This window comes from Tupaia chinensis, unplaced genomic scaffold, assembly GCF_000334495.1.
Source record: "Tupaia chinensis unplaced genomic scaffold, TupChi_1.0 Scaffold000291_1, whole genome shotgun sequence".
Taxonomy (NCBI): domain Eukaryota; kingdom Metazoa; phylum Chordata; class Mammalia; order Scandentia; family Tupaiidae; genus Tupaia; species Tupaia belangeri.
The window spans coordinates 1328771-1342224 of NW_006159776.1; the positions used below are offsets into that span (position 1 = coordinate 1328771).

Below are 13454 nucleotides of genomic sequence, written 5' to 3' on the forward strand. Positions count from 1 at the left end.
GCTCAGGGGAAGACAAAAGCAGTTTCTGGAACATGGCAGGGGAGTGAAGACAGGGTCAATGCTAGGCCCAGGCGCCACAGTGCAAGGAATGTGAGAGATATGGGAAAGAGGTTGGAGCTTTTTCTACACCTGCTGTTTCAATTAGAAGCCTGATTTAAATTCTGGGTCTTGGGCCAGCAGGTGGCATGATGGTTAAGGTACTGGACTCCCAGATGGCCAACTATAGTTTGAATCCCAGATGGGGCAGCTTGCTTTCTCTCTGTGTGTCTCTTTTTCTCTCTCTGGAGAATACACATGACCTGTAGCAAATTTTTTAAAAATGATAATTTGGGGGAACAGCAGGTAGCATGGTGGTTAAGGTGCTGAACTCCCACATGGCTGACTGCAGACTGCAGTTCGAGTCCTGGACTTGGTAGCTTGCTTTCTCACTTTCTGTCTTTCTTTCTCTCTTGCACATGTGCCCTAAAGGAAATTGCTTAATAATAATAATAACAAATAAAACTAAATAAATAATTCTTTAAAAAAATAGTAATTTGGGAATCAGCAGATTGTAAAATGGTTACATCACTGGATTCCCAGTAGTTAACAGTGGTTCAAGTTTTGGACCCAGCAGCTTAAAACTCAGGCCAAGTACATGTGCATGCTTGCCCAAAATCCCAAGAGGAGAATGGAGGATAAGGGATTGCAGTGTGGCTATCCTCTGTGGGGGGTTATTTCTTGCTCTCTTTCTCTCTCTCTGGCAAGTGCACATGCCCTATAGCAGAAAATCTCTCTCTAAAAGAAAGATAATAGTAATAATTGTAAATAAATTACAAATGAAAAATAAAGCAATTAAATAAATTCTGGATTTTTTTTTTTGAGAGGTTTTTGCTATAGGGCGCGTGCGCTCACTAGGAAGACAGAGACAGAGAGACAGAAAGCGAGAAATCACCCCCCAGGAGGGATGGCCACACCGCAATCCCTTCTCCTCCATTCATTCTCCTCTCTGAACCCTGGTCATGCACGCACACATGCCCTGTGTGAGTTTAAGCCACCGGGTCCAGGACTCGAATCACAGTCAACTACATGGGAGTCCAGCAACATAGCCATTACGCTAAGTGCTGGTCCCATGATTTTTTTTTTTTAAAGAGAGATTTTTGCTAGAGGGCACATGTGCTCACTGGAGAGACAGAGAGAAAGCAAGAAATCACCCCCCTCCCCAGGGGGTATGGCCATGCTATAATTCTGTTTCTCCATTCTTCTCTTGGGATTTTGGGCATGCATACACATGTACCCAGAGTGAGTTTAAGTTGCCGGGTCTTGGACTCGAATCACAGTCAACTACATGGGAGTCCAGCAATGTAACCATTATGCCAACTACTGGTCCCTAAATTCTGAATCTTAACTTAATTTTCATTTCCCTATTGTCTGTTCACCTCTGGAAGACTGTAGGCTCCATAGGTAAAAGGGAGCTGTTCTCCTTGTGCTAGAAGGGTAGCTTACGCTAACAACTGACCTCATTTCCTCTGTCCTACCTTCTACATCTGTAGGCAGCTTGGGACTCCACTGGCTTTCTGGGCTATACTAAATCAGGCCAAGCCAGGTCCATCTTATTTCACTCTTCCCCATTTGCACCCAGCCAGAATCAGCTGCCTGGGCCAGAAAGTTCAAACTGGGACTGCTGGCTAGTGGAGCTGGGTCAGCTGATAATCCCTCCCTAAGGAGACCACAGGAATGGGGAGGGGGAGGGGAGCGGAATACAGACTATGTCCATGAAGCCATTCTGCTTTGGCCACAGCTTGAGTCTCAGAAGCAGATCTGAAGCCCCAGCTTGTAACCCATTTGTTTTAGACAATGTGCAAAGAAACCAGATCCCTGCCAGCTAAAAAAATGGATGTGCTTTGGGGTAGTGCAGAAGTATGTGTGTTAAGAAAAACAAAGATGAGAACAGCAGTAAGAAATCAAGGTTTCTTTTGTTGGTTTTGTATTGGTTGTTTTTTTGGCTTTTTTTTTTTTTTTTTTTGCCATAGGGTGTATGTACTCACTGGAGAGAGGGAAAGTGAGAACTCACCCCCTGGGGGCTGACCACACAGCAATCCCCTCTCTATTCTTCTCTCAGGATTTTGGGTATTGGTTAGATTTAAGGTGACATCCTTTAATTAATCTGAGAAGCCCAAGGGCTGGGAATGTGGGGCCTCTGGAAACATCTGCTGGATTCGAGGGAATAATGGGTACCTCCCTCATTCCCTGAAGGAGTATGTTTGGTTTGGGATTTGCCCGCCTGGGGAACTGAGAGCACTGGGCAGCTTGAGCCTGACAGATTTCCCCCACCTGCCTTAAATGTGGTGGGGGTGGGGGGTGACGGGGAGCAGAGGCCCCTTCACAGCCCAATCCTGCACCTCCACTTTCAGCTCTGGGAGCTGTGGCTATTATTTCAAGTCTGGTCCCCAAGGGCCTAAGTGTGGAATGGGGGCAGCTGATAAGCCTGACAGTATTGACTTTATGGGGGTGTATTCAATGAATTTACTTTCTGCAAGTAGGCTGAACTCTTATCTGCTGCCCACAGAGCATCTAAATCCTCATCTAGGGACCCATTGATGAGTCATGTCTTTTATACAAAAACCAGATAATAAAGAGGAAAAGAGGAGCAGTACCTGGTCCTGCCCAACCCACCCCCTCCCTGTGCTTTCCCTGTTGTCCTGGGGTTTGCTGGCAGAAAATAGAAGCACTCAGAGCTCTAGGCCTGCAGAGCCAAGACCAAGCCAGCTTGATCTGAGGTCGGCAGCTGGGCACACCCAGGGCCTTACGTCCTTCTCACTGGTAACTATGGGAAGCTCACTCGAGGTAGTTACATGTGTCGCTTTATGTTACAATGGTCAACATTTGCTCTGGACAGACACCTGCCTGGTTTTAACACCATTTGGCTTGGAGAGGAGATGTGGGTGTGAGTAGTACCAAAGGGTCCTGGGCCTGTGGGGCTGGAGAGTGGAAATGAATTGTTAGAGAAATGCCTGATGCTTCAGTTTTTCTTTCCTCTTGAACATCTCCTTCATCCAGTCCCAGGCTCTGTTCACTCCAAACAGCGGAAGGAAATAAATGCTTATTAGCAGCCTAAGAATTCAAGTGCGTCAAAGGAGAGAGATGGGAGCCTGAATACTGGATCAGGCAGATGAAAGAAATAAACAGAAAATGCCCTTTGGAGGAAATGAAAGGTGTGTATTTAGATTCCCCATCTAGATTTAGGATGTATTTCGCTGGTAATAAAAATAAGGGGCAGGGGCAGCAGGTGGCATGATGGTTAAGGCACTGGATCCCCCATGCCAACTCCACAGTTTGAGTCCTGGATCCGGAAGCTTGAAAAACATGCCAGGTGCATGTGTACATGCCCAAAATTCTGAAAGCAAATTGGAGAAGGGATTGTGGAGTGGCCATCCCTCCTGGAGGGGGGTATGATTTCTTACTTTTCTTTCCATGTCTCTGTGTCTCTCTGTCTCTCTCTGGCAAGTGCACAGATCCAATAGCAAAAATCTAAAAATAAATAAATAAAGGGCCAAGTGGTGGCACAATGGTGGCACAACTGGACTTAAATGTGGAAGTCCTGGGCCAGCAGATAACATGGTGGTTAAGAATAAGATAAACCACCAAATGCAGAAGTTAATTATTTGAAAAGATTAATAAAGTTGATAACCCCTTGATATATTGATCTGGGGGGGAAAATCATATTATCCAATATCAAAAAAACTGATCATTGGTGCCGGCAGGTAGCATGGTGGTTAAGGCACTGGACTCCCACATGGCTGACCATGGTTCGAGTCCCAGACCTGGGGTCTTGCTTTCTCACTTTCCCTTTCTCTCTCTGTCTCTCTCTGGTGAAAGCATGTACTCTGTAGCAAATTTAAAAATAATAATAATGATAAATAAAATGAAACAGGTAATTCTTTCAAAAAAAATGGGGATGTCCTGGGTTTTCATCCTGAGACCTCCTTGGTTATATAGGTACATGTAAGTGCCTATGATCGGGGCTGGCTGAGGCTAAGGGTGGATTGTGGGGTGGGATCCCAATGGAGGCTTGTCTCTCCGTCTATTTTTCATGGAGGAAGTGAATAGATGAACTAAAAATAAAATTAAAGAATAATAAATATGGGGCCGGCAGGTAGCATGGTAGTTAAGGTGCTGGTCTCCCACATGGCTGACCATGGTTTGAGTTTCAGACCGGGCGGCTTGCTCTCTCATTCTCTCTCTCTCCCTCTGTCTCTGTTTCTCATCTAACTGAATAATAATAAATGAAGGGAAATAAATACTTCTTTAAAAAAATAAAAAGAATAGTAAGTCTTAACTAACTATGGCTTTATTAGAGGCCTGCTACCACCATTTAAAAATATTTACTCTAAACCATTCATTAACTTTACATTCATTATTAATTCATTAAGAATAGTCACAATACCCATGAAGTTGGTGTCTTTTGTAGCTGAGAAAATTGAGTCCGAGAGAAGTTAACTTGTTCAGGGTGAAAAGTGGTATTAGGATAGAAAAACCAGTCAGTCTCCAAAGCCAAGTCAAAGATCTCTCAGCTGCCACACTGAGCTGCCTCCCATTTGTCATTTCTCAGGATCTTATCTCAATCCTCAGCAAATCAATGACTATTGATTATTCTCTTTTTGTACAAAACAGCTTCATGAGTCAACCACTACCTGTCAATGCCCCAAACCAGTATTAATCAGACTCTGGGCTGTAGATTCTAGCATCTCTCCTCTTTTGTGACTAGGGAATGACCTTGGGGAAGTCCCAAAATGATGATGAATCAAATCTTCCTTTCCTATGGGCCAGCAGGTAGCATAGTGGTTGAGGCATTAGACTTTCACATGGCTGACGGAGGTTCAAGTCCTGGACTTGGCTGCTTGAAAATTACTCTGGGCTGTGTGTGCATGCCTAGGACCTCAGGAGGATAATGGAAGAGGAATTGTGGTGTGGCCATCCCCTTGGGGGGGAGGGGGCAGTGATTCTCACTTTCCCCTTCTCTGTCTCTCTCTTGCAAACTCACATGCCCTATGACAACAATCTAAAAACAAAACTAAACAAAAAGCAACTTTCTTTGTTTAAGAGAGAAGACTAAAGCTCTCACCCCTCCAGTGCCCATCCCACCAGGCAGAGGTGTGGATCATGTCTGTGTCCTTCTCCCTTCTAGATGGCCTGGTTTCTGTGTCACGTGCTTTCATCTGCCACTACTTGCTTGATAATTTCTGACTTGGGAGAGTGAGAATGGTGAGGCAGGAAGAGCCTCAGAGCTGTTAGTTTACTAAATTGCCCTGTGGCCCTGTGAATGGGGTAGCATCACATCCATGAGAATTTGCAGGCCTTGCTGACCCAGAAATGTCTGTCTAAGGACTGCTAGTAAAGCAGTCGACTGTATACCAAAGGCTTGTTCCTTTGGGAATACATTTTAGTATTTGGCTTGTTTGGGAGCAATGCTATTTTTTTGGTCTAGGATGGTAATTTGCTACATACCTTTACAATAGCTTTAATTCCTCTTATGAGAAAACATACCTAGCGTGAACCTAGACTTTGGTTAAATTCTGGGGTAGAGAATCCAGTACCTGGCACAGAGTTGGTGCCTAGTGATACCCAGCTAGATCAAGCCATCATCCCATCTTGCCTGCATTCCTGTCATGGCATCCTAACTAGTAATCCCCCCACTAACATTCTCTCTTGCTGCCCTTCACACAGCAACCAGCATGTGCTTTTCTCCTCGTTAATAAACAGTCACCTGGGACCAACAGATGGTGTAGTGGTTACGTCACTGGACTCCCACATGATAGACTGTGGCTTGAGTCCCAGACCTGGTGGCTTGACATTCAGCCAGACCTATGTGCATGCGTGCCCAAAATCCTGAGAGGAGAATGGAAGAGAAGGGATTGTGGTGTGCCCATCCCCTCAGGAGTGATTTCTCACTTTTCTCTCTCTGTCTCTCCAGCAAGCACACTTGCCCCATAACAAAAATCTCTCAAAAAACGAACAAACAAACCCAAAAAAACTGTCACCTGGGACCAGCAGATAGCATTATGGTTTTGTCATTATACTCCCACATAGTTGACCACGGTTCAAGTCCTGGACCAGGTGGCTTAAAACTCATGCCTGGCATGTATGTGTGCATGTTCAAAATCCCTAGAGAAGAATAGAGGAGAAGAGACTGTGGTATGGTTATCCCCTTGGTGGGAAGCATGTGATTTCTCACTTTCTGTCTCTCTCTCTCTCTGGTGAACGCACGAGCCCTATAGCAAAAATCTCTCTTCAAAATAAAATAGTAATAATTTACACAGCCAGTCACCAAGGAGCCAGTAGGTGGCATGGTAGTTAAGTCACTGGACTCCCACATGGCTTGAGTCCCGGACCACTTGCTTTCTCACTTTCTCTCTTTCTCTCTCTGGTGAGCTCAAGTATCCTATAGCAAATTTTAAAAAATAGTAAGTAAATAAAATTAAATATTCTTTTTTTAAAAAATTTTGCTATAGGGGCATGTGCTCACTGGAGAGACAGAGAGACAGAAAGTGAGAAATCACCCCTCAGGGGGATGGCCATGCAGCAGTCCCTTCTCCACTATTCTCCTCTCGAGATTTTGGGCACACACACATACCCAGTGTGTTTAAACTGCTGAGCATGGGACTCAAACCTCTGCCAACTACGTGTGACTCTAGCAAAGTATTATACCATCTCCTGGTCCCTAAATAAATTAAGTCTAAAAAACAAAAACTGTCACCAAAAAACCCCTTCTACAACCTTGTAAGCATTCACCTCACAAGAACAAGTCCTGTGTCTGCTGACAGAATGTAGGGCAGGCTGGAGGCAGCTGTTTGGAAAAGAAAGTCAGAGCTTTCTTGTATTCACTCAGTGAATGTCTCATCAAGCAGCTTTTGTGCACAGTGAGCTTAATTTCTGGGGCCTAGTGGTTAGTCAAGCTAAATCCTTGCCACAAGGAATTTACAGTATATGTAAGAAACTAAAATTAGATTTGTTTGAAGAATTCAAATGGAAGTGAATGTGCCTTTCAAAACAAAACCAAAAAAGACAGTAAAAAGGATTTATGAAAAGAAGTTTTATATAACCAAGATTCAAATCACAGTTCAATTTAGCAAATGCAAAGTTTGGCTGGTCTCTTAGCCTAGTGCTTAGAGGAGCTGGATCCCACATGGCCAACTGTTGGAATCCCAGCCCCAGAGCCTGGAAAACATGATGAGTGCGTGTGTGTGCATTCCTCAAATCCTGAATCTGGAAAAGATAGAGAAATGGTGGATAAAGGGAGGCTAGCAGGTGACAGAGGTTAACATGCTGGACTCTCACATGGCTGATCACAGTTCGAGTCCTGGACCCTGCGACTTGAAATGCCAGATGCATGTGCGTGCGTGCCCAAGATCTTGAGAGGAGAATGGAGGAGAAGGGATTGTGGTGTAGCCATCCCATCTGGAGGGGGGGTGATGTCTCACTTTCTGTCTCTCTGTGTCTCTGGAGAGGGCACATGCCTTATAGCAAAAACCTCTTTTTCTCAAAAAAAAAAAAAAAAAAAGTAAAAATGGATGGGAAGGGATTGGAGCATGATCATGTCCCTTTAGGAGTTTCCGTCCCTCTCCCTCTCTCTCTCTGTCTCTCTTTGAGGAGCATACATACTCTCTGGCAATTTAAAAGAAAATAAAAGGTCCTCCTATTAATACAGGATGAAATGGAATTCATGACAAAAAGTAGGACTAGGAAGTTCATTTTATATTGATATAGGGTACAATCTCTCTAAGTCAATAAAACTTACAGGAGTCTTTACAAAAGCAATTCATCAAAAGGCTTGCAGATCTAAAGCAAACACTCCCAGAATAACAAAAGGGAAAGAACAGATGCAACATGGTAAAGGAGGATTTTCACCCAATTCTTTCTTTTTTTAAAAAAAAATTATTTTTAACTTTATTTATTCATTTGTTCATTTTAATTTAACCAGAGAGAGATAGAGAGAGAGAGAGAGATAGGGAGAGAGAGAGTGAGAAAGCAAGCCACCAGGTCCAGGACTTGAACTATGGTCAGCCATGTGGGCATGTCCAGTGCCTTAACCACCACGCCACCTGCTGGTCCCCCCAACTCTTTCTTTTATAGATCAAAGAGGCCAAAACTTCTGAGAATATAGGAAATCGACTTAATGAATTGTATAAAAACATTTTGCTTTTCAAACAGAGAATATACCTGCTTTTCTAGTACCCATGAAATATTTATATGAGTTGATTGTATGTTTTACCAAAGAGAAAAAAGAAAAATTTAAAAGAGATTTTTGCTATAGGGTGCATGCGCTCACTGGAGACAGAGACGGAAAGCAAGAAATCACCTGCCCCAGGGGGGGTTGGCCATGGCACAGTCCCTTCTCCTCCATTGTCCTCTTGGGATCTTGGGCACATACACAAATGCACCTACATGTATATGTATGTGTGTGTTTTAAAGACATTTTAAAAATAATTTATTTTATTTTATTCATTATTATTATTAATTTGATGAGAGGGAGAGAAAGGGAAAGTGAGAAAGCAAGCTTCCATATCCAAGATTCGAACCATAGTCAGCCATGTGGGAATCCAGTACCCCAACCACTGCGCCATCTACCAGCCCCCTGGGTGTGTGTTTTAAGCTACCAGGTCCAGGACTTGAACCGCGGTCAACTAAGTGGGAGTCCAACAATGCAACCATTATACCATCTCCTGGTTCTCAAAGAGAACAGTTTAATAAATATCCTGAAGAAAAATAAAAACATACAGGTCATATTTTTAACTACATTGCAATAAAATGAGACACTAACAGCAAATGATTACCAAAAAGTACAACAATAAGAAAATTATAAAACACTTTCTGAAAGAAAAAGTAAACAACCAACTGAGAAACATTAGAAACAAATGACAATAATACTGCAGGTGGAAACATGGGTTGTCACCAAAGGTACAGCAAAAGAAAGTTCATAGCCCAGAATGCTTTTCTTACTAAATAAGAGAGAAGAATACATAAGCATTCAAGAATAGGGGATGGAGAGGTAACAAAATAAACATAAGCAAACGTGTAGCGCATATTTAATAAAGATATAGTGAAAATTAATGCATTAGAAAAACACGAAAATGAGAAATGGATCCCAGAGCCAGCATTGTTGGTGTTGCTAAGAGTGCTAAAATGGGCAAACGTCTGTAAAACTAATCAAGAAGAGAGAAGTCAAACACATTATCCCCAGTCTCACTAGTAAATTATATCGACTATCAAGAACCAGTTCATTCATATGGTGAGTAAATTGATGGGAACATGCACAATAGGCGGCTGGAAGAAGGTCCGGTAGGTGAGTGGGTGAATGGAGAGATGGTGAATGCATTGAGGGCAGTGTTAGGGACTGAGAAAAGGGTTAAGAATGAGGGAGGAGAAAGGAGTTATGACTGGATAAGGCTGATGGTTGACCTCCAGCCAAAATGATCTCGGCCCACACCAACCTGGGCTGGCAGAAATCCCTTCCAAAAGCCCAGGTTTGGTCTTCCTTGAAATCGACAACTCCTGCATCCAGGACTAGAGGGCTAGTATTCACAGGCTAATCCAGACAGATCAATTAAACCAGCACAACTGGGGAGTCTTGACAGTGCCCAAGCTTTCCTAGCGACCAGCCCTTCCCTCCCCAGCCCCCATTCCTCCCCAAGACCTCGCAGGTGCAGTCTCTCCAGGGGACAGTGAGAGCCATGAATAGTAAGGGTTTTAGCTCAAGCACACAGAGGCCTTTAGCAGCCCCAACCTAATCCCCCCATAATCGGATTATGTAAATTCCTACTTCAACCCTTTCCCTTGCAGGACGGAGCCCCTAAACTCTCTGCCCTGGGAGACTGGCTTGAGCAAAGGACTGTCATCTGAAGGATCACAGCTAGTGGAATGGTACACTGAAAGGGCTTCTCCCATTTCTAAAAGAATAAAACCAACATTTAAGAGAGTTTGGGGAAGAAAGCAATGTGAACTCTGCTTCCAGGCTGCCAACACGGTTGTGCTCCTTTCTCTGCCTTTTCCTTTCCTCTCTGTACACAGGTCCTTTTATACAGATCTTATTTTACAGCTTGTTTCATTTAGCATCAGACATTTCTTTTTTAAAGAGATTTTTTGCTATAGGGCTCTTGCACTCATCTGAGAGACAGAGACAGAAAATGAGAAATCCCCCCCCCAGGGGTATGGCCACACCACAAACCCTTCCCCTCCATCCTCCCCTTGGGATTTTGGGCATGTATGGACATGTACCTGGCATGAGTTTTAAGCTGCCAGGTCTGGGACTTGAACTGCGGTCGACCACATGAGAGTCCAGTGATGTAACCATTCCGCCATCTGCTGGTCACAGCATCACACTTTTCTTTTCTTTTTTTTTTGGAGAGGTTTTTGCTATAGGGCGCGTGCGCTCACCAGACAGACAGAGACAGAGAGACAGAAAGTGGGAAATCACTCCCCAGGGGGGATGGTCACGCTGCAATCCCTTCTCCTCCATTCTCCTCTCGGGATCTTGGGCACGCACGCACATGTGCCCGGTGTGAGTTTTAAGCCACCAGGTCCAGGATGCGAACCGCGGTCGACTACGTGGGAGTCCAGAGACATAGCCATTACGCTAACTGCTGGTTCTCCAGCATCACATTTTTCTGATCTCACTACCCAGTTGCCACAGTTCTTTTTCACAACTGTAACATGTGCCATTAAGAAAAATGACATCACCTCGCAGTTTTCTTCCAGCTAAGATGAAGGTAAGTAATACACATTCTTGGTCTGAAATCTAACGTGCCCTCTATCAGAACTGTGATATAATAGGGCAGGCTCACCCTGAGACAGCGAGCCCCCTTCCTCTGTGCACACAGAGAACAGAAGAGCAGAAAGAGGAGCAAATTGGAGGTGTTTACTTCGCATATTAGGTTATGCTTTTAGGGGCCAGCAGATGGTATAGTGGTTATGTCACTGGACTCCCATATGGCCAGCCAAAGTTCAAGTCCCAGACCTGTGGCTTGAAAGTCATGCCAGGCATGGGGCCAGCAGGTGGTGTGGTGGTTAAAGGTGCTGGACTCCCATATGGCTGACTGCAGTTCAAGTCCTGGACCTGGCATCTTACTTTCTCTCTCCACGCCCTTCCCCCCCGTCAAATAAAAATAAAATAAAGTTAAATAAAATAATTATTAAAACAAAAAAAAGAAGGAAAATCATGCCAGGCACATGTGCATGTGTGCCCAAGATCCCCGGAGGAGAAACCTCTCATCGTCTCTCTCTCTCTCTCTCTTTCTCTCTCTCTCTCTCTGGTGAGTGCATGTACCCTGAGACAAAAAAATCTCTTAAAGAAAAAAAAGGTTGTGTTTTTAAAGCTCTCTTTTGTGTATACGCAACAATTTTTTAATTTAAAAAATTATTTTACTTTTTTCATTTTATTTACTCATTCATTTATTTTAATTTGACCAGAGAGAGAAAGAGAGAGAGAGTAAGAAAGCAAGCCTCCAGGTTTGGAACTCAAACCATGGCTAGTCATGTCGGAGTGTCCAGCACCTTAACTACCATGCCACCTGCTGGTCCCCCAATTTTTTAATTTTTAAAAAAAATATTTATTTATGTTTTAGGTTTTTGCCATAGAGCACATGCACTTATCAGAGAGCAACAGAGAGAGGGAAAGAAATATCACCCACCAGTGGAGATGGGCATGCCCTCTTCAATTTATTCTCCTCTATTTTCTTCTTAGATTTTCCGACATTCATGCACGCACACATACCTGGCATGATTTTCAAGCTACTAGATCCGGGACTCAAACCATAGTAGGCCATGGGAGTCCAGCACCTTAATGACAACACCACCTGCTGAGTCCTGCCTGTGCACAAATTAACTAATGAATTTTCTCCAATTCACCTTCCAGTTAGTCCTGCCATCAAAATCAGCCTTGTAACCCACAGCCAAACTTGGTACTCTCATGTTCAAACCACACAGTTGCCTTGACTTGGACTGCCCTTCCTGCCACTGTTACATCTGTCATTTCTACCTAGCCTCTCTTACCCTTCCACCCAGGTACCCAATCACCTGGGGCTGCTGCCTTGGGACCATGTCCTGGCCCTCCCCCAGTGCCCACCCAGCACCCATGTCCCAACTTCTAGACTACACTCTGGATATCTGGGACCCCTGTGCTTTTGTTTAAATGCTCCTACAACAAGTTAATATGTTTTGGTGGAGGATGAGGAAAGTGGGAATGTGACAAGCAACTCCAAAGTCTTGATGGTTTATAACACGAAAAAAATTATTTTTCCCTTACAAGGGCTATAGTTGGCTATGGGTTTGCTCCATGACATCTAGGCTGCAAGAGCTATGCTGAGCCTGACTTTCTTTTTCTCACTTATTTATTTTTTTAAATTGTGATTTCTGGCTTACCTATATTCATTGTACATCTTTGTAAACATCTTTATAAACATCTTGAAAGTCATTCATTGACTTTCTTACAGCTAATCCTAACCAGCAGTTACTCTTTTCTTTTAAATTGCTGTAAGACACATACACTTGCTAGAGAGAGAGGGAGAGTGAAAAATCACCCTCCATGGGGTGATTGCCACGCCACAAGCCATTCTCCTCCATTTTCCTCTCAGAATTTTGGGCATGCACACACATACAACCAGCATGTTTTTCAAGTTGCTGGGCCTGGGACTCAAACTGTGAAGTCAGCCATGTGGGAACCAGTCACCTTAACCTCAACACCACCTGTTGTCCCAACCAGCAATTACTCTTGAAGCTTCTGTTCCATCCTGGCCTACATCAGGTCTGCTTATATTCCATTGGCTGATGTAAGTCACATGGCCAAGTCTGGAAGTGTATTCCTTTCACCTACAGGGCGGCACTACCAGTCACATGGCAGTAGTGGGGCTATATTATCCTCCCATGGGGGAGAAAGCCAGTAGTTCTAACAATATACACTCCATTACAATAACATTTACAATATCTTATACTGTCAGGCATAGTGCTAAATGTTGGGTTTTTTTTTGGGGGGGTGGGGACAAGGTTTTTGCTATAATGGTGCATGCGCTCACCAAAAAGAGAGAGACAGAGGGGGCATGGCCATGCCGCAGTCTCTTCTCCATTCTCCTCTCTGGGTCTTGGGCACACGTGCACAAGTACCTGATCATTTTTTTTTTAAAGAATTATTTTATTTAGTCTCTTAAATTTATTTTAATTTGAACAGAGAGGGGCAGAGAGAGAAGGATAGGGAGGGAACGTGAGAAAGCAAGCCACCGGGGCCGGGACTCAGACCTCAGTCAGCCATGTGGGAGTCCAGCGCCCTTAATCACTACACCACCTGCTGGCCCCTGCGCTAAATGTTTTACCTGTTTTTTTTTTTTTTTTCCTCATTTAATCTTCACAATCTTATTATTTTCCTCATTTTTGCAGATGAGGAAACTGAGGCAGAGAGAAGCCGTATAATTTGCCTAGGATCAGACAAA

The 13454-nt window shown here is 43.9% G+C and overlaps 1 protein-coding gene across 2 annotated transcripts in view; it reads left to right on the top strand.

The window, feature by feature from the left end:
* The window catches only part of FKTN (fukutin), an 80662-nt gene that overhangs the window by 58981 nt on the left and 8227 nt on the right, over window positions 1–13454 (top strand). Inside the window, exon 10 of one of the 2 annotated variants that reach the window (XM_027772670.1) lies at window positions 9817–9945. The exons of the other annotated variant lie outside the window; for it this stretch is intronic. Within the exon in view, the coding sequence (XP_027628471.1) occupies window positions 9817–9830 (14 nt within the window). The 3' untranslated portion in view covers window positions 9831–9945. Of the gene's footprint in view, window positions 1–9816; window positions 9946–13454 lie in introns of those variants that run through there. 2 annotated transcript variants of the gene reach the window in all.